At 42.4% G+C, this 22,980-nt stretch overlaps 3 protein-coding genes across 7 annotated transcripts; 2 read left to right on the top strand and 1 right to left on the bottom strand.

The window, feature by feature from the left end:
• plcxd1 (phosphatidylinositol-specific phospholipase C, X domain containing 1) lies at positions 1-9,760 on the top strand. 3 transcript variants are annotated; one of them, XM_017479691.3, is made up of 7 exons: positions 1-758; positions 847-986; positions 1,378-1,520; positions 5,303-5,431; positions 6,364-6,519; positions 7,578-7,758; positions 7,847-9,760. In XM_017479691.3, exons 2-7 carry the CDS (start codon positions 863-865, stop codon positions 8,089-8,091), a joined length of 978 nt encoding a protein of 325 aa, XP_017335180.1. In that variant the 5' UTR covers positions 1-758; positions 847-862; the 3' UTR covers positions 8,092-9,760. The 3 variants fall into 3 exon arrangements, with proteins under 3 accessions (XP_017335180.1, XP_017335179.1, XP_017335181.1); XM_017479690.3 differs by having other exon boundaries at positions 753-758; positions 856-986; XM_017479692.3 differs by lacking the exon at positions 1-758 and having other exon boundaries at positions 909-986; positions 1,133-1,520.
• Positions 9,761-9,841: 81 nt separating this feature from the next.
• Positions 9,842-15,180, top strand: si:dkey-66a8.7 (PI-PLC X domain-containing protein 1). 2 transcript variants are annotated; one of them, XM_017479695.3, is made up of 6 exons: positions 9,842-9,948; positions 11,761-11,897; positions 12,634-12,762; positions 12,948-13,103; positions 13,213-13,393; positions 14,669-15,180. In XM_017479695.3, the coding sequence occupies exons 2-6, from the start codon at positions 11,775-11,777 to the stop codon at positions 14,917-14,919; spliced, it is 840 nt and encodes a 279-aa protein (XP_017335184.1). In that variant the 5' UTR covers positions 9,842-9,948; positions 11,761-11,774; the 3' UTR covers positions 14,920-15,180. The 2 variants fall into 2 exon arrangements, with proteins under 2 accessions (XP_017335184.1, XP_017335183.1); XM_017479694.3 differs by lacking the exon at positions 9,842-9,948 and adding an exon at positions 10,527-10,819.
• Positions 14,747-22,184, bottom strand: gtpbp6 (GTP binding protein 6 (putative)). 2 transcript variants are annotated; one of them, XR_001813947.3, is made up of 11 exons: positions 21,301-22,184; positions 19,805-19,942; positions 19,645-19,715; positions 19,427-19,557; positions 18,604-18,674; positions 18,363-18,521; positions 17,062-17,270; positions 16,828-16,976; positions 15,758-15,910; positions 15,174-15,367; positions 14,747-15,031 (listed from the first exon to the last, which is right to left on the bottom strand). XR_001813947.3 is itself a non-coding variant. In XM_017479688.3 (10 exons), the coding sequence occupies exons 1-10, from the start codon at positions 21,722-21,724 to the stop codon at positions 15,241-15,243; spliced, it is 1,632 nt and encodes a 543-aa protein (XP_017335177.1). In that variant the 5' UTR covers positions 21,725-22,184; the 3' UTR covers positions 14,747-15,240. The 2 variants fall into 2 exon arrangements, 1 of the variants encoding a protein (XP_017335177.1); XM_017479688.3 differs by having other exon boundaries at positions 14,747-15,367.
• Positions 22,185-22,980: the final 796 nt, after the last annotated feature.

The following is a 22,980-nucleotide window of genomic DNA, read 5'->3' as shown; positions in this document are numbered from 1 at the left end:
ACTGCAGTGTGCTTCAGTCTGAGCTCAGCATTTTAGCAAACCATCCTCCTGACAAACAAATGTTGGGCAAAAAAAGAGAAAAGAAAGCGTGAAAATGTCATTCAGACATCTGTTATGGTGGGAGCTAATATGCTAATTACCGGCACACGACCTACAGAACTAGCCGTTGTGCTTTAGCATGCAGTGCACAGGAAGCCAAACTCCGCCTTAATTCAACCAACCGACTCACGAACCGACACGGTTTCATGACTCGGATCATTTCTCTAACCTAATTCGACCACTGAGCTTCGTTGTGGAAGGTGTCGGGCTTTCTTATGATTATGTGCTTGTTTTGTTACGCGGAAGCGATGACAGGACGCCGGTTTTCACGGCGCTGCGTCTGCGCATGCGCATTCCCGATGATCGCGTCTCCAAAACCCGGAGCGTCTGCATCGGAAATCTTCTGAACCTGCGACTCTTTCTGTATGCCGAACACTTCTCATGGCTACCTTTCGGTTCATTTCTACCTGGGAAACATTTCTGGAGTGTCTCCAGCCCTCACAGATGAAGCAGCGGGTTTGAATGAACCTGGCGGACGCACTGCTACTCAACCCTGTATTTCCTGTTTTCATACTAATTTACAACTCGTCCCGGGATTAGTCCAACTTCTGGACATTTTTTTTTTAGGAAAGGAAAGGAGGTGTTGTCTTTCCAGGGTTCCACTCCCACCCTGTCATGTCCATTTGAATACCTTCATTTGAATAGACGTTTGGCAGAAGGTTTGTCCTTGAAGCTCTCTCAGACTAAATCATTGGGATTATTATGATTTGTTTTTAAAATCGTCCGAGCGCTCCGTTATTAAATCAGTTTTTGCAGGTCCGACATGTCATCTGAAGCTCCATCAGAGGGAAGACTGGTGTCGCTCGGAGGCCTGTCCATGGACCGATGGATGGCCAGTCTGCCAAGTGGACTCTGGGACATCCCTTTGTGGAATCTGGCCATCCCAGGTATCCGGCATTCGTTGTCTATGTGAACGTCGGTCTCGATTCGGTTTCCTTACAACCCTCTGAGATATTTCCGGTGTGCACCCGGTTGTGCATCATAACAACTAATAAGCTCTCACCGTCGCGTAATTTGCCATTGTATTTCCCAGCAGAGTCGTGTGAAAAAGGATAAACGGCTCACTGAATGGGTGGTGGCACGGGCGGTGTCAGGTTGCGTGCTTGTGTGCACCGTCAGCACCACTCCGTAGTCAGAGTTCCATGCTGATGTTAATCCACTGCCGCGTACAGTACATCTACACGGTCTACCGGATGACTTGTAATGGGAATTCAATCACCTGATAATCGTCATACATTTTGTTCTGGCTTTGTTTTGCTTTTTTTCCCCTCCTTACAGGAAGTCATAACGCGATCACGTACTGTTTGGATATGAATAACCGCTCGCCCATTGACCTCAAGCAGCCCGATATGCTCCAGAGGCTAGACAAGTACATGAAGCCCATCATACGGCCGTTTGTTTACAAGTGGGCGATTACGCAGGTAAAGGTTCCCCTAAAGATTTGCGCTTCACAAAGATAAAAAAAAAAATACAAATAGTTTTATCAGTGTTTACTCGACGCTGTAGATTTATACCTAAGAGCTGCTGCTGTGATCGTAAAGACGGTCCTGTCGATCATCCCAGGACACTTATTGACAATTTGCTCATACTGAACATACTGTACACACACACACACACACACACACACACACACACACACACACACAGTACTGTCAGTCTTTATAGTGTACCGTTGTGGAAGAGTACTTATTTATACTCCTGCTGTCAGGGAGTTCTCTTTTCAGTCTAGTTCCTCAGAAGTTTTCTTCCTCATGCCGCAACGTTAAAATATCACACGAGAGAGCGCTGGAAATCGTCCGCGGTGGTCAACAGAATTACTTTGCTTATAATGCCACAGGAATGTGGCTGAAACAGATTAATCTGCTCGTTCCACAGGCTTGCTTTCATGGCTCTCGTCTTAATCTGATCTCCGTCGGTAACTTCGCTCTAATGTCATATTCATAACTGTATTTATATTCGTGAATTTTGTGCCGTCAACAAATCGTACACACCTTGTGCCAGGACACCTGAAATGCACTGATTTATACAGATACAGTTGCAGTCAAAATGATTCAACCGCCATTGCAAATCAGGTTTGCTGTCAAATCTTACAGATGTTCAGCTGTTCGCAACGAACAAATCAAACAAAAATGCTTCAAGAATGACTTCTCCAGTTTCAAAATTATTCACCCCCCTGAATAGAATCCCTCACAACAACACAAATATGCAAAACAGGTCTCAAGCACACCTGATGCTAAACTAATCAAGGGCTTCATTAGTTGCAGCAGGTGTGCTTGAGCTGGAACACATGAAATACCTGAGGGGTAGAAAGTGTATGAAATACCTGGACGGGGCAGAAAAAGGAAGGTATCAGCGGCTGCAAGCAGATTTGTGAGAAGGCAGGTTGTGAAAACCCCTGGAGTGACTGTAAAAGACCTGCAGCGAGACCTGGTGTAAAAGACACTGAGGTTTCAGTGAGCACAGTAAGGTGCGTACTAAACGCAGAAGGTTCCCATGCCAGAACTCCAAGACGTTCACCGCTGCTGAACCAAAAGCACAAGAAAATCGCTCAGAATCATATAAATAATCCACAGAAGTTTTGGGATTCTGTTCTGTGGAGCGATGAAACAAAACTGGAGCTTTTCAGCACGATGGATCGGCGGTATGTCTGGAGGAAGAAGAATGAAGAAAGAACACTCTGTCCACAGTCGAGCATGGTGGAGGCACGGTGATGCTCTGCGGCTGCTTTGCATCCTTCGGCACTGGAAACCTGCAGCGTGTGGAAGGCGAGATGGATTCAGTGAAGTATCAGGAAATCCTAGGAGGAAACCTCATGCCGTCTGTGAGGACGCTGAAGCTTGGGCGTCATCTGAGCCTTTTCCTTTAATAGGTCACCTGTCCATACAGTACAACGTCCCTTGATTCTCGCCCAATCGAATGACTTTTTAATCTTACTAGCTGTGACTAAAGCCGGCTTTATACTGTACGAATATTCCGGCCCACGTTTGCTTCCGCAGAAACCGCATTTGATAAAATTCATTGTGGGATTCATTTAGTCCGCAGTCTCAGAGCGCACAATGCGATGTGCTCACCGGCAGCCAGTTCAGCGCCACGGCGACCAAAGACAATGAACTTCTGGCATCACGGTTTACATGCAACTCTCTTAAGGTTAACAGCGAGAAAACCGAGATCTTATTAGTATTCACGAAATCAAATCTGTGAAATAGCTTTCCACTGACTATTGACAACTCTCTCGTTGTCATCTCTCCTCCCCTTCAGGATAAAAGTCTGGGAGTCGTCCTTGACGGAACTTTCCTTTATATCTCGTTTTGATTATTGTAATTCTCTTCTCACTCGTGTTTCACAAAAGCTTCTTCACAAACTTCAAATGGTCCGGAATTCAGTAGACCGGATCCTAACACGAACACCTTCCATCAAGCGCACGTCTCCGTGTCCTAGACAACTTCGCTGGCTTCCAGTTAGATACCGGGTTTCAGTTTAAGACTTTACTCTTCATTATTTAGCACCATGATATCTTCGTGATCTTCTTTATGTTTATTCGTTTCTCCGATACCTTAGAACTCCTGCTGATATGTAGAGCTTTTAGCCTTTGGAATACCTTGCCTGAAGACATGCCTAATAGTTCTAGTCTTTCGATTTATAAATCACGTCTTAAAGCGAATTTTATTTTTAGAATAGCTTATTCTGTTTAATATAGCATTTGTGTATTATCGTATATTGTTTTTTTTTTCTTTCATATATTGCTTATGTATCTTATCACTTGTACGGTGTCCTCCTTGAGTGTCTCGAAAAGGCGCCCGTGAATAAAATTTATTATTATTATTATTATTATTATTATTAGTGAAAATCTGAGAACTGCTATAACGCTCGTCCACCAATAGGAAGAATGCTTACGATCAGGACGTCCGCAAATCCGGTCGTTTTAACGTCAATACATAAACCAGATATCACAAGCTTCTTACCTCGAGCTCACTCGGAAGCTTTGTATCTGTATTTAATCACAGGTCTATCGTTAGAGGATCTCCATCCTGTAAGAACACACGTGATCACGGTCTGTCGTAGAAATAAATCGGAAAGTTTTTACTGGGATCTCGGAATCTTTAAACGTCTGCCGTAACACGTAATTTACGTGTCATGTGTTAATGCTAATACGCTAACGCATCTGTGCTTTGTCCCCAGTCCGGTATGTTGAATGTCTTTGCAGCACGACCGTCACTCTCCACTGATAATACTCAGATTCGGTGGACTTTAAAACATGAAAATTGCTTTCCATGCCATGAAAGCACTTTTTAAACCTTAAATCAGCAGGACAAATACTCACCGGGCGTTAAAAACGGCCGTTAAAAGCATTACGTTTACAATTTGTGTCTAACGGCACATTCTTCGGGATTGGATTTCATTTGCTCCGACGTTGACCGTGCACTACGACTGCTGCTCTGAGAGAAAACCTATTACACAGGAGCATGTTTCTGTACGGTCTCCGCCGCTCGCCGGATCAATCTACCCAGCGGGGGAAGAAATGGCCTTCTGCTACCCTGCTGAAAGCATCCAAGCATCGAGGAGCTGTTTAAGCACTTTTTTTCCCCCACCTGTACAAAAGCCGATTGAAGAAATGGAAAAGAAACTGACGAAGAAATGCAGTTTATATCAAGAAGACATATGTATCGGGTCTGTGCGGCAAAATAATAATAATAATAATAGATCAAAATATCAGTGCAAAAAATCATTCTGACTGTGATGAGTATCCTCTAATAACTTGTATCTCCATCTCCAAGCTCGTCCGATATTTGGGCCTCGTAGCCCGCTATACGTGACGTTCTTCCCGACACACCCACGCTTCAGGTATTTTTCCTCTTGGATTTCTCAACAAACTTTTGCGCTCGACTATACTGGGTGGGTACGATAGCGTTAACGCTTGTACGACGCTACGATACGGTAACGCGGTACGGCGAAAGACCTCCGTCCGCGCCGCGGTCGTTCCTCTTTGCTGCACACTCGATCTGGTCGTTAAAAAAAAAACCAGTACTGAAAAGAAAAGCAGTAAGTGTTTGTAGTTAGAGTAGAGAAAATGCTAACGCTTCGTGCAGATACGCGGCATTCATTGTTGATTTATGAAGTATGGGTGTAATGTGTTTACCTCATGCAGTCCCTGATCACCGTCGTGTGCATTATTAATGGAGCTACTTTACATTATTCACTGTAGGAGTGCTGCGTGAAGGAACAGTTGGACTGCGGCGTAAGATACTGCGATCTCAGGATAGCGCACCGGCCCAACGACAACTCCTCTGATCTCTACTTCTACCATGGAGTTTACACCACTATTACCGTAGAGGTACATCAAACAGAACTTCAGTTGTTTTGTTCGGTCATGCATCTCTTCATTGCTTCTCTGACTAATCCCCCTCCTAACTGGTTGTAGCATATTTACTAAACCCTCCCCCCCTAAACTAATTATTCCACTTCTGATGGTAACTCTTTACACCAGAGCTAATTCTGCATTCGACTAAAGCTCGTAACTTGTAATTTCCAACCTCCGACCATGGCAAAACCGAACGAAACGGCCCCTCGAACCGGTATTTCTACTAAGGGTCGAGTCCGGCGTACGATGTCATGTCAATATGGCCGCCGGTTAGCGTGTTGCTAGCAGAACGCCGTCATGGAGGCGGCCATGTTTTCGGCATCCCGTCTGGTAGGTTGAAGTTCGGATATTAGGTCATTCAGATTTCCTACTTCCGAGTTCGGTTGAACGCAGCATAATTCAGTACTGAATGCTCGTGCAAGGACAACTGTTTACGATTTTTGTATGTGTAAATGAAAAACAAACATCCTGAGTGTCAATATCAGTTCCAGGTGGTAAGACTACAAACTGAGGAAAAAGTTCTTTGGGGGGGGGTGAATACTTATGCAAGCCACTTTTATATAGACGAGTCATTTCGACAAACCCTTGTCAACCCATTTTCCCCATTTAAACCAGACCCTCAGTAATATCAGTAATCACGCTCGACAGCCGGTCGGTAAACGAAATGGCGGTTGTTATGGTAACTTGATATATTGAGATGTTTTCACAGGTTTGGAAGCTGTGAAATAAATAAACTACTGAAAGCGACTACACGGACGTCAGAATGCGAGTTAGCAGGAAAAGTTCAAAGCGGGGTGGGGTGGGGTGGGGTTGGAGGGGGCGAATACTTTTGCATGGCCCTGTACTGAACACACGCACGAGTGATCGTTTAGTAGTTTGACTCCTTGTTTTTCGTTCCACGACAGACCGTACTGAAGGAAATCAGGACATGGCTGGACGCTCATCCTAAAGAGATAGTCATCCTGTCCTTCAGTCATTTCCAGGGCTTGAATCAAGAGCTCCACACGCTCCTCATCTCCACCATAAAGAGCGTGTTCAACTCCAAGCTGTGTCCTAAAACGGTATGACCCGCTTCACCGTGTCCATCTTATAAAACGTCATGTGATGTGAGCAACTAAAACTGAAGCTAGTGCCAGGAATCTCAAGAAAAATGTAAATATATGAGCAAGGCCCACACCACTAGGATACACACATGGACGTGCCAGGCTGTTTTCTGCCAGTCCGAGCTGTTTATACGGTCTTCGATTACAGGAGCCGATTAGACTCGGGTGTCTGTAGTGAGCAGGAGGCGGAGCTTTGATGAAGATCGTCGTCGGACGGTGGATTCTGGTTATATAGATTAGTCTTTGGGCCAGATTGACATTTTTTTAATCAAAAGACGTCTGTATTTTAAAAATAAATAAATAAAATAAAAATACACACAATCTCAGTTCATGATGTCGCAATAACAGGCTCGGTGGCTTTGGACCAATCACGACTGATATGTAAATCATTACAGGACGATAGGACATGCGTGTTTCGCTAGCTAGAACGATGATGGATTCCGATTGGTCAGAAGTTGATTAGTTTCCCAGAAGAGCAGGTCTGAAAGTAGCGCAGCTGTAAAATCACGTTCGAATACATTATCGTTTCTATAGCAACAGCTCATTCACGGGGGTCTGTACAGCGTCAGTCCGCATGAACAGATATTCAAAACACGTGCAATCGATGATATGATGATTGATCGATCGATTTTTTTCTGTAAATTTCTAGAAGGAGTCTCCGGTGTTCGTGCTTTCGTAGGAGTTTACGCTTGGCGGATTCTCGGTAAAATGACGAGTTACTGTTTATAGCTGCTATGACGAAAGCAAGAACGGGAACTAACTTGCCTCGTGGACGTTCCACAGAATTAGACGTAACTATAAACGGATAAATAAATTAAAAAAGTATGATGTCATTCTTTAAGAAATGCTCCATCACGCCACCTACTGGTGGATGATTTTCCATATAAAAGCACACCGTGGAATGTTTTATCCCTGAGTCATTGCATGATCGTTTAAAATAATAAACCGGGAATACATGGAGACTCGCCGCTTATTGTGGATGCCGTAATCATTTCAGTGTAACGTCTTCCCATCAGGACGCGGTCACGCTGAGGAGCCTGTGGAGTTCGGGTTACCAGGCGATCGTCTCGTACGAGCACAACTTGGCTAACTGCCACACGGCGCTGTGGTCTCATATACCGTACTGGTGGGCTAACAAATGTAAGGCGGAAGCGCTGATCGAGGAGTTTGAACGCAGGAAGCAACACGGCCGTCCGGGTAACGTCCATCAAAAAAATGTCAAGATTTTGTCAGATGGTTACGCACGAAACTGAGAATAAACACGCATCATGTTTGAATTTCTCAGGAGGCTTCTTTGTGACGGGTATCAATCTCACCGAGGACCTGAAGTACATCTGTTCGCATCCCACGGAGTCGCTCAAGGACATGGTCATGGCGACGTACCCGACGCTGCTCGGCTGGGTCCGGGAGCAGAAACCCGGATCCGGCGCCGACTCGCTCAATATCATCGCTGCCGATTTCGTGACCGAGAGCGAGTTCATACCGACTGTCATAGCGCTGAATGAAAATCTACTGAGTAGAAGCACATGATGAGGATGAGGATGATGATGATTATGATGCAGCTCTTGGTTTCCCACAATATTTGGCACATAGCACACAGGATTTTATGTTTACCTATTCTCTACAATAGACCTATTGGTGTTTGCTGGGACTTATAAATATATATATAAAAAAAATCTTTTCAGGTACAGGTAGTAATGCTATGCACAAACAGTTGAATGACTTGAATGTTTTTTTATTTATTATTTTTTTTATTAATGACTCGTATGACTAATGCGCTGTCTTCTACTCTTAACGTTTTACCTCGTACCCTGGCAATAACCTCTTGGCGGATTTTGAAAGCACACGCTCAGAAAAGAAAGGGAAGAACCTGTAGCGTCGCTCGTTTACTGAAGTGCGACCCTCAAGGCTCGGTACTGGGTACACTTTGAAAAAGTATCTTTCACCTTGGAAAGTGAATTTAGCGTACCGTTCGGATCAAAACCTGACCTTTTTAACCTTCTGTACTTAAAAGACACCATTTTTAAAATCTGAAACCATCCACTAAAGTGTAGCGTCTTCGGGTTTTTACATTTTTAAAATTTTTTTAATTTATGTCACGTTACCTCGCCCTCTCCCGCCTCCCCAATAGTCGCTCGAGAATCTCGTGATGGTGATCACAAACGTCTGGTGAGTCGCCGCCGCCGTTACCAGCTCACACGCACCTACAGGCTCGGATAAATACGGCCGGACTCCGGGGACACGATATTACGTCGTGAACAGGATTGTCTCCACCTCTACTTTCTCAAGTAAGACTGGGAGATATGACGATATAATATCAATATCGTGATCAATTCTCTCACAATATGCTACTTTGAGTTACCATAGTTACCAAGATACCTTGGTAAAAAAATTTTAAAAATAAATAACAAGCAGATAATTGGATAGTTTTCTGCTGTTTAAATCATTACACCTGTAAAATATAATTTTCCGTCTACAGATTGTTTTGTCCTCTGCTGTGTTTTAAAGATCGTGAAATAAAACGTTTAAGAGGTTTATTTTTTAAATGCAACGCTACTGAATACTGTGATGCGTATCTTGTATCGAGGAAACGTCTCGTCATGTTGCGATACGATATTTACATTTTTTTCCCATCACGTCAGATCGAGAGAAATCCTTCAAAATCGAAATGCAGGCTCGCGTTTCCGTGTCGGTTCTGTTCCGGGGAAAAAATTTTTCGTTCGCATTTACGTTTCCGCGTCGTCGTTAAAGCTCGTTCGAGGAACAATGGCGGTGCTTAAGGTCCCTCTTATAGGAAAATAATCAACGGCTGCGTGGTGTGACGAGTCTCGACGTGAAGGCGCCTTTTTTTTTAATGTATTTTTTACACAAGTCCCTGTGAATTCAGCCGGGACTACTCTCGGAGACAATTCATCGACACGTTCTGACCAATCAGAATGCAGAATTCATGACAAGCAATGGTACAGGTACTTCCTCCCCCCCTTCAGACTGCATGCTCAGCACAGACTTTTGACTTTGACTTTATTTATTTCTCGCCTGAAATCATATCAGTGATCTACACAGGACTTTTTTTCTGTCAAAAAAAAAAAAACCACACAAGAAGGTCATTTATCTCAGGAGGCGTCTGGCTTTTAGAGTGTGAAATGCAGATGAACGTGCATGCACATGAGAGAATTATTAAAAAAAATTTTTAAAAACAGTCTTTGTCGAATGTGAGATTACTTTGTATTGCAGGTGTGAACGGAAAGCTGGGAAAATCCAATCAGGATGATTATACTACATGGCCGGGCATGCGATTAACCCTGGGCCACTAATATGCGACTTACCGCCTTTGTGGAATTGATGTCAACTTATAACCGACGCCCAAGTTTACAGAAGAAAGCATCGGTATAAAGCACAATCCTTTCCATACGCCACATTAACCGCACATACACCGCAGCCTGCCTGAAAAAAAAAATCATAACATATATAATACAGTACGTTTCAGCTCGACGAATTACGATACCGTCGCGTGCCGTCCTACCATCACCGAAGCCCGAACTGTACTTTATGAAAACTACACTTTGCTGGAAAACAACACGCCTCTGAATCATTTCTTGCTCTACACATCGTTATGACCAGATGTTTAAGAAAAGTCTGAAGTAAACAACGCCTGACTGACCGTGTGGAACGTCTTTATAGTAAAGCTAAACGTGTAGACATAACCACAGCGCCATTGAATTCAGGATTCCATCTGGTCAGATTCGTTGTCCGTATCAGCGGCCCTGACGGTAAAGCAGCTGCGAATCGGTATTCGCAGGTTTCTGTAACGTTTGTGGAAGGAGTCTCCAGTGTCAGCACTTTGTAACAGAGATGTAATGTAGTAGAGATGATTACCTTATATAACAGCTGTGTAGCAGATAACTCACTTCCCCTTGGTATGTAAATGTTCATGTATTACCTACCACATATGAATTTCTGGCAGGGTGCACAAACTTTTGCAATCAGCTATAACCAGGAAATACAGCCACTCCTTCCGCGCGTCGGCACACAGCTTGTTTTTAGTGGGTTGTTTTATGATTTCTCGACAGATTTGAAGGTTGTACACCCCCATCGTGCTTTAAAAAAAATATAAAATTATTATTTAAATGCGTGTATAAATGATCTGTCAGTCAGAAAATGGCGCCAGGTTTAGAAAGCGACGGGAACAACGAGGACTGGATGAAAACTTTACCTGAAGAACTGTGGGACATTCCTCTAACCAACCTTGCTATACCAGGTGTGAAAACTGACACTTTAATTTTATTCACAATATTTTAAAATGGGATAAATGAACGGTCGTGTGTGTAAATCACAGCGAGCGGATACCGGAAAACTGAAAGAATATCGGATTAGCTACTTTTGTTTCTCGACTCTGTACCTTTCCAATATGGCGAACGCACTTACGTATCGTGATCACTGCTACGTTACGTCGGCACGTCCGCCATATTGGAAAGGTCCCGATTCAACTGTAGACCAATTCAAGTCTATGGACCAAAAAAAATTAATAATAATAATAATTAAGATCTTTATAGTAATGTGTCCAGATAGTACACTTAAAATTTTTATTTTCATGTCATTCATCAAGACTAATATGTGTATATATATACATATATATACATATATATACATATATATACATATATATACACATATTAGGGGCAAACTCAAGTAGGACAGCATGTACAGTGTTAAAAGGTCCAATAGTGACATACATGAACAATAGTTAATTATGTTTTAAGTGTTTCTAATAAGGTTTTTGAGCTGCCTGTTGGCTTTTTTTGGAAATTTGGAACGTCGGCCGGAAATCATAACAAACCACGACAAGATCTACCAGTTTAGAGAAAGTGTGTTACTTCTTTTCCTACATTGCATTCTACTACACAGCCTAATAATAATAAACAGATCCTAATACGACAATATTTTAATTCACATAATCAGCAGTAACAAAATGAAATGTAAGTAAGATGAGTATTCGTTGTTGAAGTAGTGTAACATCAGCTCAATGAACACACACTAGATCACCTCTTTACACACGATGTGCAATGTACGCTTGCTCTTAGAAATACCGAGCACATTACCGCTTAATATTAATGAGATTCTTATAAAAGGTATGTCCTGACATTGACGTGATATTCTAATATTAGCATTGTAACAAGAATTTGACCTTCATCCACACAGGGAGTCATGATGCCATGAGCTACTGTCTGGATCTCACCTCTCCACTACTCAGATCTGAGTCTGACTCCTTTAGACTCCTCGACAGAGTTTTCTACTGTGTTACCCGCCCCATCATTTACAAATGGGCTACTACCCAGGCATGTACATACCAGATTCAGCATGTTTACACCTGATTCAGCAGATTCAGAACGATGTGGAACCCGGAGAAGTTTAAGATATGAGTTTTAGAATCTCCATGTTTTGCTAGCAGGCCTGCTAGCTAATTAGCCATTATTATTACTCTTGGTTATTATGGTATATTTGAACATACTTGGCGACAGTTCAATAAATCGCTAAGAATTAAGACTCCAGTACTGAAATCCATTCGTGCTGACCTGCGAGCGCTGATCATTACTAGCAGTTAAACAGCCGGCTAGTTTTCTGGGATAGCAAGAAAACTTATACGATTTAAGTATTCCTAAATTAAAAAAATAAATAAATAAAAGTTTTGATGAATGTAAAGATGTAGATGTGTTCTCAGGCCACTTTTATTCTATCCCAGACCATTTTCTATTTCTTGGACAGTTAAAACATTAAAGTTATTAAACATTATTATTTATTCACAATACGACTCTTGTGAGTTGCCATATAAGGAAAAAGGGGTGGGGCAGAACCACTCTATGATGTTAATTTCAGAGTTAGAAGAATGTAACAAATCTGAAGTAAAGAAAATAGCCGAAACATTTAAAGGGGAATACCATTGGCAAGTTAAAATATTTCAGCTCAGTCCGTTTCCTATAGCTGAGAGAATTTAAGCCTCCTTTTAAAATTCAGCCCCTCATAAAATTAACAATACTCCTGGTTTTGTTTGTCTGTTTCTTTTTTTCCAAACAGGTCATCAATATTGTAGAGCAACTGCAAGCTGGCGTCCGATACTTTGACCTTCGAATCGCCCGAAAACAGAACGACACGTCACATGACCTTTACTTCACTCACGTGATCTACACCCACGTCACAGTTGGGGCAAGTCTACAGCGGCTTAGCAAAACAATTCAAATAAAAATGAACGATTAAATAGAATGGTTTATATTTTGCTAATAAAATATTTTATGAACAGAATGAAGTAATAATGTTATTAGAGATATGAGTAAAGAGAGAGAGAAATAAAGCTGAAGGAATTCGATACGACGCTTTATGATGTTTTACAGGACACTCTGAGCACCGTCGCCACGTGGCTCTCGGCACACCCCAAAGAGGTCGTCATCCTCGCCTGTAGCCATTTTGAGGGCTTGAGTGAAAAACTGCACGAGGAATTGATTTATTCCTTAAAGAAAATATTTGGCTCTAAACTGTGCCCTTCTGATGTAAGTTGAAAATTAGAGGCGAAGTGAGTAAAAATAATGATTTCTTGGCGTACGTTGGCCTTTCATCGTCTTTCTGCCGGTTCATTTTGTTCTGGCTCGTCTTGTTCAGGCGGATATAACCTTACGAGGCTTGTGGTCATCGGGATATCAGGTGGTGCTGTCGTATGAGGATCAGACAGCAGTACGTCATGAGGAGCTGTGGCCCGAAATCCCGTACTGGTGGGCGAACACGGCCGACGCCGGAGAACTCATCCAGTATCTCGAGTCGCAGAAACATCTCGGTCGTCCAGGTGACGCGTGTTCCTCTTACACCACAGCAATCTGCCAATGCAAACGTTCCTCTTTTTTTTTTTTTTTTCGCTACAGAATGATACTTTGTACTTTTTATCCATTTATAGTTACATTGAATATCACGGAACGTCCCAGAAACAAGGTCGTTCCTTTTCTCATTTAAGTTATAGTAGCTATAAACAGTCGTTCCCTCACCTGGCTCTCTTTTCTTTAAAAAAACAAAAAACAAAACTCTTCTGTCCTTAAAATGAAAGCTTTACCTCTGACTGTTCCAAAGCGCTGACACTGGAGACTCCTTCCATAAACGCCATGCAAACATCTCCTCGGTTTAAGGAAACTTCACCACGTCCGACGATTACATGCGTTTTAAAATAAATAAATAAATAAAAACTCGTTTCTAAACCGCACCGCCCGCCGTTGCTATAGAAACGATAAGTGTTAGAACGAGCGTGTTAATATAAAGCTGTCGGTTCTGCCGTTCTAGTAAATGAATCAACGCCTTCTGGCCAATCAGAATCCGGTGGTACAAATATTACTTAAAATGTGTTTAAAGCTGCAGTCAGTGACTTTTACATCAAAAAGAACTTTTGTGTAATGTTTGCAGTTTCTGCTCACACTCATGTAGCTTTAGTAGAATATTGAGAAGAATTGAATTATTGAGAAATTCCGGTATCTGTGGCGCCACCTTAAGGTCCTAACCTTAACTGTAATCACGTCAGTCTGCGTTATTTGGACTGAATGTCCGTATCTTAACCCATTTTTTCCAGCCATGACTGTTTATAATGTGAAATACACTTGAAAAAACATCCAGTTGTGGGCGGTTGTGGATCAGGTGGTGGAGCGGGGTGTGCACTAATCGTAGGGTCGGCGGTTCGATTCCCGGCCCACGTGACTCCACATACCGAAGTGTCCTCGGGCGAGACGCTGAACCCCGAGTCGCTCCGGATGGCAAGTTAGCGCCTTGCGTGTCAGCTCTGCTACCACTGGTGTGTGTGTGAGTGTGTGAAAGGGTGAATGAGACACGGTGTAAAGCGCTTTGGATAAAAGCGCTATATAAGTGCAGACCATTTCCATGGAAAATGACCAGTCCTTTATTGGTTTACTGACTTCAAAGGATTGACTGTGATGCACATAAACTTAAACAACGTGTTCATTTTAACCCCAAATGATCATGAGGAAAAAAAATCTCAAGATTTCTTTCATTTTTTTAAAAAAAAAGAAAAGAATTAAATCAGTGTCTAAATTTCCGTCTTCTCTGCTTGTTGTCTGTACAGAAGGCTTCTTTGTCGCAGGCCTGAACTTAACCGCAGACCGATGCTTCATCGCTTCCAACCCGCACCTCTCCCTGCGGACCTTAACCATGGACCAGTGGGAGTGCGTGAGGAGATGGGTGGAGGATCAGAAACCCGGAGCTGACCCGACGAGCCTCAACATCATTGCAGGAGATTTTATAGGGTCGATTCCACTGTGCTCCATTATTATTGCTCTGAATAAAACACAGAGGCCCTTAAAGCTGGACGTCTGAACTGTTCTTTTCACTCCACTGTTTTTTTTAAACACACCTGGAACCACGCCCGTGGATCAGAGAACTGGAGGTACATCCGTCGGATCTTTTATTAAACAGATTTCTCATTAACCTTTAAGACGGGACAGGGACAGAAACGGAGACTTGGGTTACTTTTGTACAATTTTTATTCACTTTAAAATATATATATTTTTATACAATACATTTAACACTGTTGTGTGATATCTCAACTGCTTTCCTGAATAAATATTTACCCAGCTATGTTCCGAGCGAATAACCGGCGTCAGAAAGAGGACAGGGACACGCCTCAGGTGCGTGGCGCTACGCGACCTGGAACAGCTTCCTGTAGCGTCCGTACGCCGCTGCGCTGATCACGACCTTGACGTTGGCGGTACAGTCGTCGTCTCCGTCGTGCACTTCCTGAACGGTGGCTTCCTTATACAGCCAGCTGCACATAAATAAATGACCACGAGCGTGAAAAAGCGACATTCGGACCGAAACGTTCTCGATTCCAAACAAACCCGGTGTCGAATCCCAACGAACGATTCGACTTTCCTTCAGTTTCCTCGCTCACGTCTTTAGTTCCTACCTGCATTTACTTCCTGTTTACTGTTTGATGCAATAAACGGAGTTCCAAGCATCCATTTTCACACGGTCTTTAACTCGTTATATATAAGAGGTGGACCGATATTGGATTTTACCATACCGATGACTAAGTTGGGCGTACGGTACTTACCTACCCATAACCGATGAATGGTTTTTAAAACGTATACTGAATGAAAAGTAAAATAATGCTGAACTTTATTACAAAATTAAACAGTACCGCCTCCTCACTCACCCTAACTGAGGGCTGTTGAGGTCCACTTTCAGAATCACGATTTGTTTCCCGGTCGACTTCATGACGGATTCTTCCACTCTCTGCTTTAACTCGTCCAGCCCCAGCTCGTCGAGCGCCGATATCGGCACGGCCTCGGGATCGGCTGACTCGTAGCTGAAAAATCGGTACGGTGACATGGTGACGTTTTCTGTAAGGAGCCTCCGGTGTCAGCGCTTTGTAACAGTCAGAGGTAAAGCTGTAACTTTTCTACAACTCATCGATGATGAGAATCGCCGTCGATGCATCTCGTCATCGATTGGTCGGCCTGCGCTCGGCACGGGGTGCGTTTACTCGTACTATACACTTACACTATGCACTGCGTACTCCACCGTCTAGTGTGTGAATTTTAGAAAGGTAATATCGTCTCAAATGGAACACTGGCGTTGTTTTTTTTTTTTTTTTTTAAAAACGGACGTATAAGGCCGCTTCCTAGTCGACGGCTCATGACGTCACACGCACGTAACGTGACGCCGCTAGCTTTAGCGGATACCCAGAGTCACCGACAATAACTTTCATCAGGTTACTGTTTATATACTTAAAGTTTATATTATATGTAAGTATATATGCATTATTTTTTATGGATGCACAAAAAGCACTGAATGAAACTACAGTCCTAAGTGAATAATATATATTCTGGTGTGTGTGTGTGTGTGTGTGTGTGTGTTGGGTTCTTTTCAGTCGTAAATAATTGGACAGTTTACAGTTGTGTAAAGTTTTAGTCTGAAGTTTATATTTGTAACACTCAGTTTGTGGATTTTATTTGAAATAAATGAAAAAAAAAAAAAAAGGTATTGAAAGTTTGGCCCGCCCCCAATCTGATTAATCGAAAAACTAACCGGGCAACTAATCGAGTATGAAAATAACTGTTTAAACATTTCCAACAGTACAGAGGCGGTTACGCGGTTTTCTCTGCGGTTATGCTGATGCTGTGACGGTATCGACATGTCGTCAGGAAGCAGTTCGCGGCCCGTCTGCGCACCGCGACGTGCTTCTGGCGGTCTCGGAGCAGATTAAGATCGGCTCGCTCTTACCCTTCGACGAGGTCGATCTTGTTGTGCACCTCTATGATGGAGTTCACGAGCCTTTCAGGGATCTGAAGATTCTTCAAAACGTTAAGCACGTTGACTTTTTGATTCACCGTCTCTGGATGACTGATGTCCCTCACGTGAACGATGAGATCCTGAAAGCGGAGAGAGGACGCCAGTGGTCTCATGCGGACGCTACTTTTTAAGTTACGATTTCAGCGTTCAGATTGAGGTACGTACAGAATGTGCGACATCCTCCAGCGTGGCTGAAAACGAGTCGATAAGTTGGTGAGGCAGCTGAGACAGGAAGCCGATGGTGTCCACGTACAGCGCGGTCATGTGACCGGGCAGCCGGCCGGCGTGTACCGTCACGTCCAGGGTGGCAAAGAGCTGATCTTTCGGCTGGAGAGCAACGTCACCTGTCAGAGCTTTGATTAGTGTGGTCTTACCTGAGGAGACAAACCGAGATGTGCTCACTAGGCGTGAAAAAAAAAAAATCACTTCTCGTTCAATACATACGATTTAAATTCTGCAACGTCACAGAGCTCCTGAACTCTGGATTCCGACGGGTCGTAAGACGTTTATTTATAAATTCAAGTATTCCTTTTGTTGCTGAACAATCAAGGGTAACTCTGAAGCTGATGGAGAGATCCACAGCTCGGACAGGAAAACCCGACGTACGGAATCCTGTTTGGAGTTTCCCCAAAATCAATGTTGGAGACTCGGCAGACAGATTTAAAAAGGTTCTCTGGTCTAATCTAAGAGCACAAAGAGCTAGGTTTGCTGGAAGTTGCTCATCACCCTGAGAGCACCATCCCCACCCTCAAGCTCTTGAGCGCTTCTCTGATTAATCCGCTCTTTACCCGGTCGGTCGCTGACGTTTAGTGGATAGCTTCTTGTAAGCAGAGTCGCGTCGTTTGTCCCGTTTTGATTCTTTTTTTTTCATCTTGGATAGATTTTATATCGCTCCACGTAAACGTTCGAATTTGGGGATGTTCGTTTATAACTAAACCAGGATTGATATTTAAGAACTAAACGAAGTCCCCGACTTGTTTTGCTTGCACCTTGGTTCTCTAACAGTCGCCGGGTTCTTCCAGGAACAGGTGTATTTATACGCGAGTAATATCACGTCACACTTTAACTGCACACCGAACAACTACTTATGCGACTTCCGAACGCACAACAAGTCGTTTAGGGGTTTAACACCAATATGGGGGGGTGAATACTTATGCAAAGTTGTGCTTTTATGATTTTAAGGTACTTTGCTCCTCATACACTTACATTTATACACACACTTATGATGAGCTATTTTGTGTAGATTCATGACATACAATTCCGAATAAGTCCAATCAGTTCCAGGTTTTAACACTACAAAATGTGAAAATGGGCATTCGGGGGGGTGGGGGGGGGGATTGTGGGGGGGTGAATACTTATGCAAGTAATGTTTATTCTGTCTGTGACACTATAACAGTAAAGGTTCATTAATATGTGACAGAATAAATATAATAATAATAATAATAATAATAATGCTGCACTCTCACCACAGTTGGTGTAGCCCATGACCGAGACGATGGGGAAGTCTTTGTGTTTGCGCTGCGATCGGAGCATGTGTCTCTTCTTCCTCAGCCTCTCGAGTGCGGCGCGAATCTTCAGCTCTCGCTCCTTCAGCAGCCTCTGCTGCACCTCATACAGGGTTTCACCTACACACACACGCACAAACCATACTGCCGTCAAACTGAGCAAAAACCTATAACTGTGTCCAGACCTTCACCGTTCTCTTACCCGAGCCCATGATGTACCTCGAACCTCCACCTTGCTGATCCAAGTTCGCAACTTCGTTTTTCAGTCGTGACCTGGGAAGTCCGAAGAGAAGAACAAGAATTCATACGCTATTAGTCAGATGCTCTGATTTTGCAGTTTATGTCATTAATTCATATCCAAGACCTGAAATAAACAAAACAAAAAAAAAAACGTGCTTCCTAGAACACGGCCATCCTGCAGCGAATGAAAGGGTTCACGCCCACCATTCCCCTCTGTCGAATGTCTTTTTATTTTTAAATAAAGTTTTCTGTTATATTCCGTAACGTGCAATAGCGTGTGCTAGAGGTCGACCAATTTCTGGAGCGGTTATCGGCAAAAATCCACAGCGAAAGTGTTTCCCGGTTACGGGAGCGGCTGAGAAGGGTCCGCTGTCGTCATACGGCACGAGAGCGGCCTCTAGAGGCGAAATAAAAACTATCGCCGACCAATTTTGTCGCGTTATTCGAAGTGTTTATCGATTCGTTTCTATATTTATTTGTTATTCGGAGTGTTTTTTTTTTTGGTTGAGTTTGGATGCATATCTTTTATGTATTTTAATATTTATTAATCATTTATATATTAATTTTACACATTTATTTCATTTAAAAAAAAAAAAGTACAGTAAATTTTCACGGTACGGTCAGAATATAAATGCTAAACGCTGTTTAGCGTGGTATCATTTTAAATATAATACACTGCACCAAAAAAAAAAAAATTAAATAATAATAATTCCTTAATTCTCAATAAAAATGATGTAAACGAAGGAAATGATTCGCTGTAAGTTTGCTGTGTTTGAGTCGTGAACCTGAGCAGTGGAATCTCCGCCAGCGAGATCTGCAGTTTGGCCTCCTTGGTTCTGGCATTACGGCGGAAAATATGCAGAACCAGTGAGTACCTGTCGAACACCTTCACCCCCCAGGCCTCCTGCAGCTCTCTCTGCAACAACAAAACAGGAAACAAATAAACATGACCAGACCGTTGTTGTTTTCTCTCCTCCTTCTTCGAAAGATCACCGACTCTCACCTCCGATACCGGCGACAGACGCTCGACGTTCATAAACACGGCCGAGACGCCGGCGGTTCTTCCGATTTTCTCTGCACGTATTCACCAGAAATGAGAAAATTCTTCGTAAATCACCTCATAAAACGTATTTTTCCCCAAACAAGAGGGAAAAAGCGCAGACCTGTGAGCATCTGGAAATTCCCTTTCCCGAAGATTCGTTTCTTGTCCGGTGTTTTGGTGGAGAGGATGATCTTATCCACGACTGTCCAGTTCTGTAAGGTGTTGACCAGACCAACAGCCTCGGCCATCTGCAGATCGGCTTCCAGAAGACGGGATTAAAGAAAGAAAGAAAGAAAGAAAGAAAGAAAAAAAAGACACGCGATCGTATTTATACATCATGTTGTATTGAGTTTGCTTCCACAGACATTCCTTCATTATTAAAAGTGAAAAACAGTGGATATCAAATCTTTGAGATTATAACGGCTTAGAGATTAAATGCCAGATAGCAAAGTATACGCAAGCTGCTGTTTTTCATTTCTGACACGAGGACAACGTGCCGCGCTGAAAAGCAAAACCGTCACGACACTGCACTTACGGGGAAAAGGAAAAGTTCTTCCCCCCCCCCGTAATTTAATTCAAAAAGCAGAACTTTCATATATTGTAGATTCATTACACATAACGTGAAATATTTAAAGCCTTTTATTGTTTTAATCTCGATGATTACGGTTTACAGCTGACGGAAATCAAACAGCCGGTATCTTAAAATATTCCAATAAAGAATTTATAATACAGAAATGTCGAGCTTGTGAAAAGTATGTTAATGTATGCAATCGATACTTGGTCGGGGCTTTAAATCCTTTCGCAGGAATGACTGCGTCGGTGCTGCGTGGCGTGGAGGCGATCAGCGTGTGGCGCTGCTGAGGTGTTCTGGAGGTCCAGGTCGCTTTGATGGCGGCCTTCAGCTCGTCTGTATCGTCGGGGTCTGGTGTCTATCGTAGATTCTCTATGGGGTTCGGGTCAGGCGAGTCGGCTGGACGATCAAGCACACCACGGTCAGCAAACCGGTTACTAGAAGTTTTGGCACTGTGGGCAGGTACCGAGTCCTGCTGGAAAAGGAAATCAGGATCTCCATAAACCTCGTCATCAGATGAAGCATGAAGTATCTAAAATCTCCTGGTAGACGCTGCATCGACTCTCGACTTGAGAAAACACACTGGACCGACACCAGCAGATGACCTGGCAACCCAAATAATCACTGACTGTGGAAACTTCACACTGGACTTCAAACAGCTTGGATTCTGTTCCTCTCCGCTCTTCCTCCAGACTCCGGAACCTTGATTTCCAAATGAAACGCAGCATTCACTTCCATCTTCCTCATGATTGTGTGCGTACTGAACCAGACTGAGAGATTAAAGCCTCAGGAAACCTTCGCAGGTGTTTTGAGATAATTATCTGATTAGAGATCTTCTCAGGTCGACATTTCTGTATTATAAATTCTTTGCATTGAATATTTTTGAGATACTGGATTTTTCCAATGGAGGATGTAAACTTTTGTACTACATTTCTGACTGCAGAGAGGAAAGAGGTTTCAGGGTGTTTGTTATTATTATTATTATTATTATTATTATTATTATTATTATAACAAGCTGCTTATACTGTGAACTGACTGAGACTTACCTGTGGTGAGGTATTGTTTTTTGTGTCCCCATTTCACATCAGGATGAACAATGAACACCCGGTGGTCGTCTTCTCCAATTCCTGCAGGTCTCTGCTGCTGAAAAAGCTCCTCCACTTCTTCATCCTCAATAAAATCCTCCTCATCTTCACCACTGTGTAATTCATGACCATCATCATCATCATCATCATGACCAGGGTTGTGGCTTTTACTCTTCTGTTTACAGACAGTTCGTGAGAAAGTCCTGCTGGGGAAATACCACTGCAGACACTTGATATTTTTATAAGTACATATCTGTGGTGTGTGAAGACACAGGTTTGATTTAAACCGAATTAATGGATTTGTCCAGGATGAACATCTTCTCCATGCAAATCTTCCCATTGTGAAGACATGTTTAGCCATAATGCTGTATTTAGCAGGACCCATTTTAGTTCTTTATAACGCGATATACTTATAACGCTACATAGAAAGTAAGTAAAAGTACATATTATTTACCAGTGAGTCAATAACTTTAGTTAATAACTGGCAGGAAAAGTTTTGCGCAAGAAACTGGTTAAATAAACCAGTCCAAACAGTCCTAGAGTACTAAGGAGTATGTAGCGGGTTAGTTTAGAATACTCTTAAGTATAGTAGTGCGCTAGTACAGAACTGTCCTACTTCCTGGTTTCTTCTTCGCTTGTTTATTAGAAGGAGGTGCAGTAACCAGCGCGACTCATCAGCGCCCCTGGCTCATACCGGCCACTGACACTTACTGCCTGATATTCACTGCCTCACATTCACTGCCTCATATTTACTGCCTCACGTTTTCTTCCATATTTACTGCCTCACATTCACTGCCTCATATTTACTGCCTCACATCTTCTTCCATATTTACTGCCTCATATTTACTTTCATATTTACTGTCTCACATTTACTTTCATATTTACTGTTACATTTACATTCATATTTACTGTCTCATATTTACTGTCTCACATTTACTGTCTCACATTTACATTCATATTTACTGTCTCATATTTACTGCCTCACATTTACTTTCATATTTACTGTCTCACATTTACTGTCTCACATTTACATTCATATTTACTGTCTCATATTTACTGCCTCACATTTACTTTCATATTTACTGTCTCATATTTACTGCCTCACATCTTCTTCCATATTTACTGCCTCACATTTACTTTCATATTTACTCTCTCACATTTACTGTCTCACATTTACATTCATATTCACTGTCTCATATTTACTGCCTCACATTTACTTTCATATTTACTGTCTCACATTTACTGTCTCACATTTACTTTCATATTTACTGTCTCACATTTACTGCCTCATATTTACTTTCATATTTACTGTCACATTTACATTCATATTTACTGTCTCATATTTACTGTCTCACATTTACTGTCTCACATTTACATTCAATTTACTGTCTCATATTTACTGCCTCACATTTACTTTCATATTTACTGTCTCACATTTACATTCATATTTACTGTCTCATATTTACTGTCTCACATTTACTGTCTCACATTTACATTCATATTTACTGTCTCATATTTACTGCCTCACATTTACTTTCATATTTACTGTCTCACATTTACATTCATATTTACTGTCTCATATTTACTGTCTCACATTTACTGTCTCACATTTACATTCATATTTACTGCCTCACATTTACT

Source organism: Ictalurus punctatus, chromosome 11, assembly GCF_001660625.3.
Source record: "Ictalurus punctatus breed USDA103 chromosome 11, Coco_2.0, whole genome shotgun sequence".
Lineage (NCBI taxonomy): Eukaryota > Metazoa > Chordata > Actinopteri > Siluriformes > Ictaluridae > Ictalurus > Ictalurus punctatus.
The sequence above is the reverse complement of the archived record's forward strand: the minus strand, read 5'-3'. Positions and strand labels throughout refer to the sequence as shown.

Coding starts and splice junctions, on each gene's coding strand:
- plcxd1 (XM_017479691.3), top strand. CDS start 863: ATGTCATCTGAAGCTCCATCAGAGGGAAGACTGGTGTCGCTCGGAGGC. Junction 987..1,377: donor GTGGAATCTGGCCATCCCAG/GTATCCGGCATT, acceptor CCCTCCTTACAG/GAAGTCATAACGCGATCACG. Junction 5,432..6,363: donor ACACCACTATTACCGTAGAG/GTACATCAAACA, acceptor GTTCCACGACAG/ACCGTACTGAAGGAAATCAG.
- si:dkey-66a8.7 (XM_017479694.3), top strand. CDS start 10,720: ATGGCGCCAGGTTTAGAAAGCGACGGGAACAACGAGGACTGGATGAAA. Junction 11,898..12,633: donor ACAAATGGGCTACTACCCAG/GCATGTACATAC, acceptor TTTTCCAAACAG/GTCATCAATATTGTAGAGCA. Junction 13,104..13,212: donor CTAAACTGTGCCCTTCTGAT/GTAAGTTGAAAA, acceptor CGTCTTGTTCAG/GCGGATATAACCTTACGAGG.
- gtpbp6 (XM_017479688.3), bottom strand. CDS start 21,724: ATGGGTCCTGCTAAATACAGCATTATGGCTAAACATGTCTTCACAATG. Junction 19,943..21,300: donor AAAACAATACCTCACCACAG/GTAAGTCTCAGT, acceptor GTCTTCTGGAAG/CCGATCTGCAGATGGCCGAG. Junction 18,522..18,603: donor GAGGTACATCATGGGCTCGG/GTAAGAGAACGG, acceptor GTGTGTGTGTAG/GTGAAACCCTGTATGAGGTG.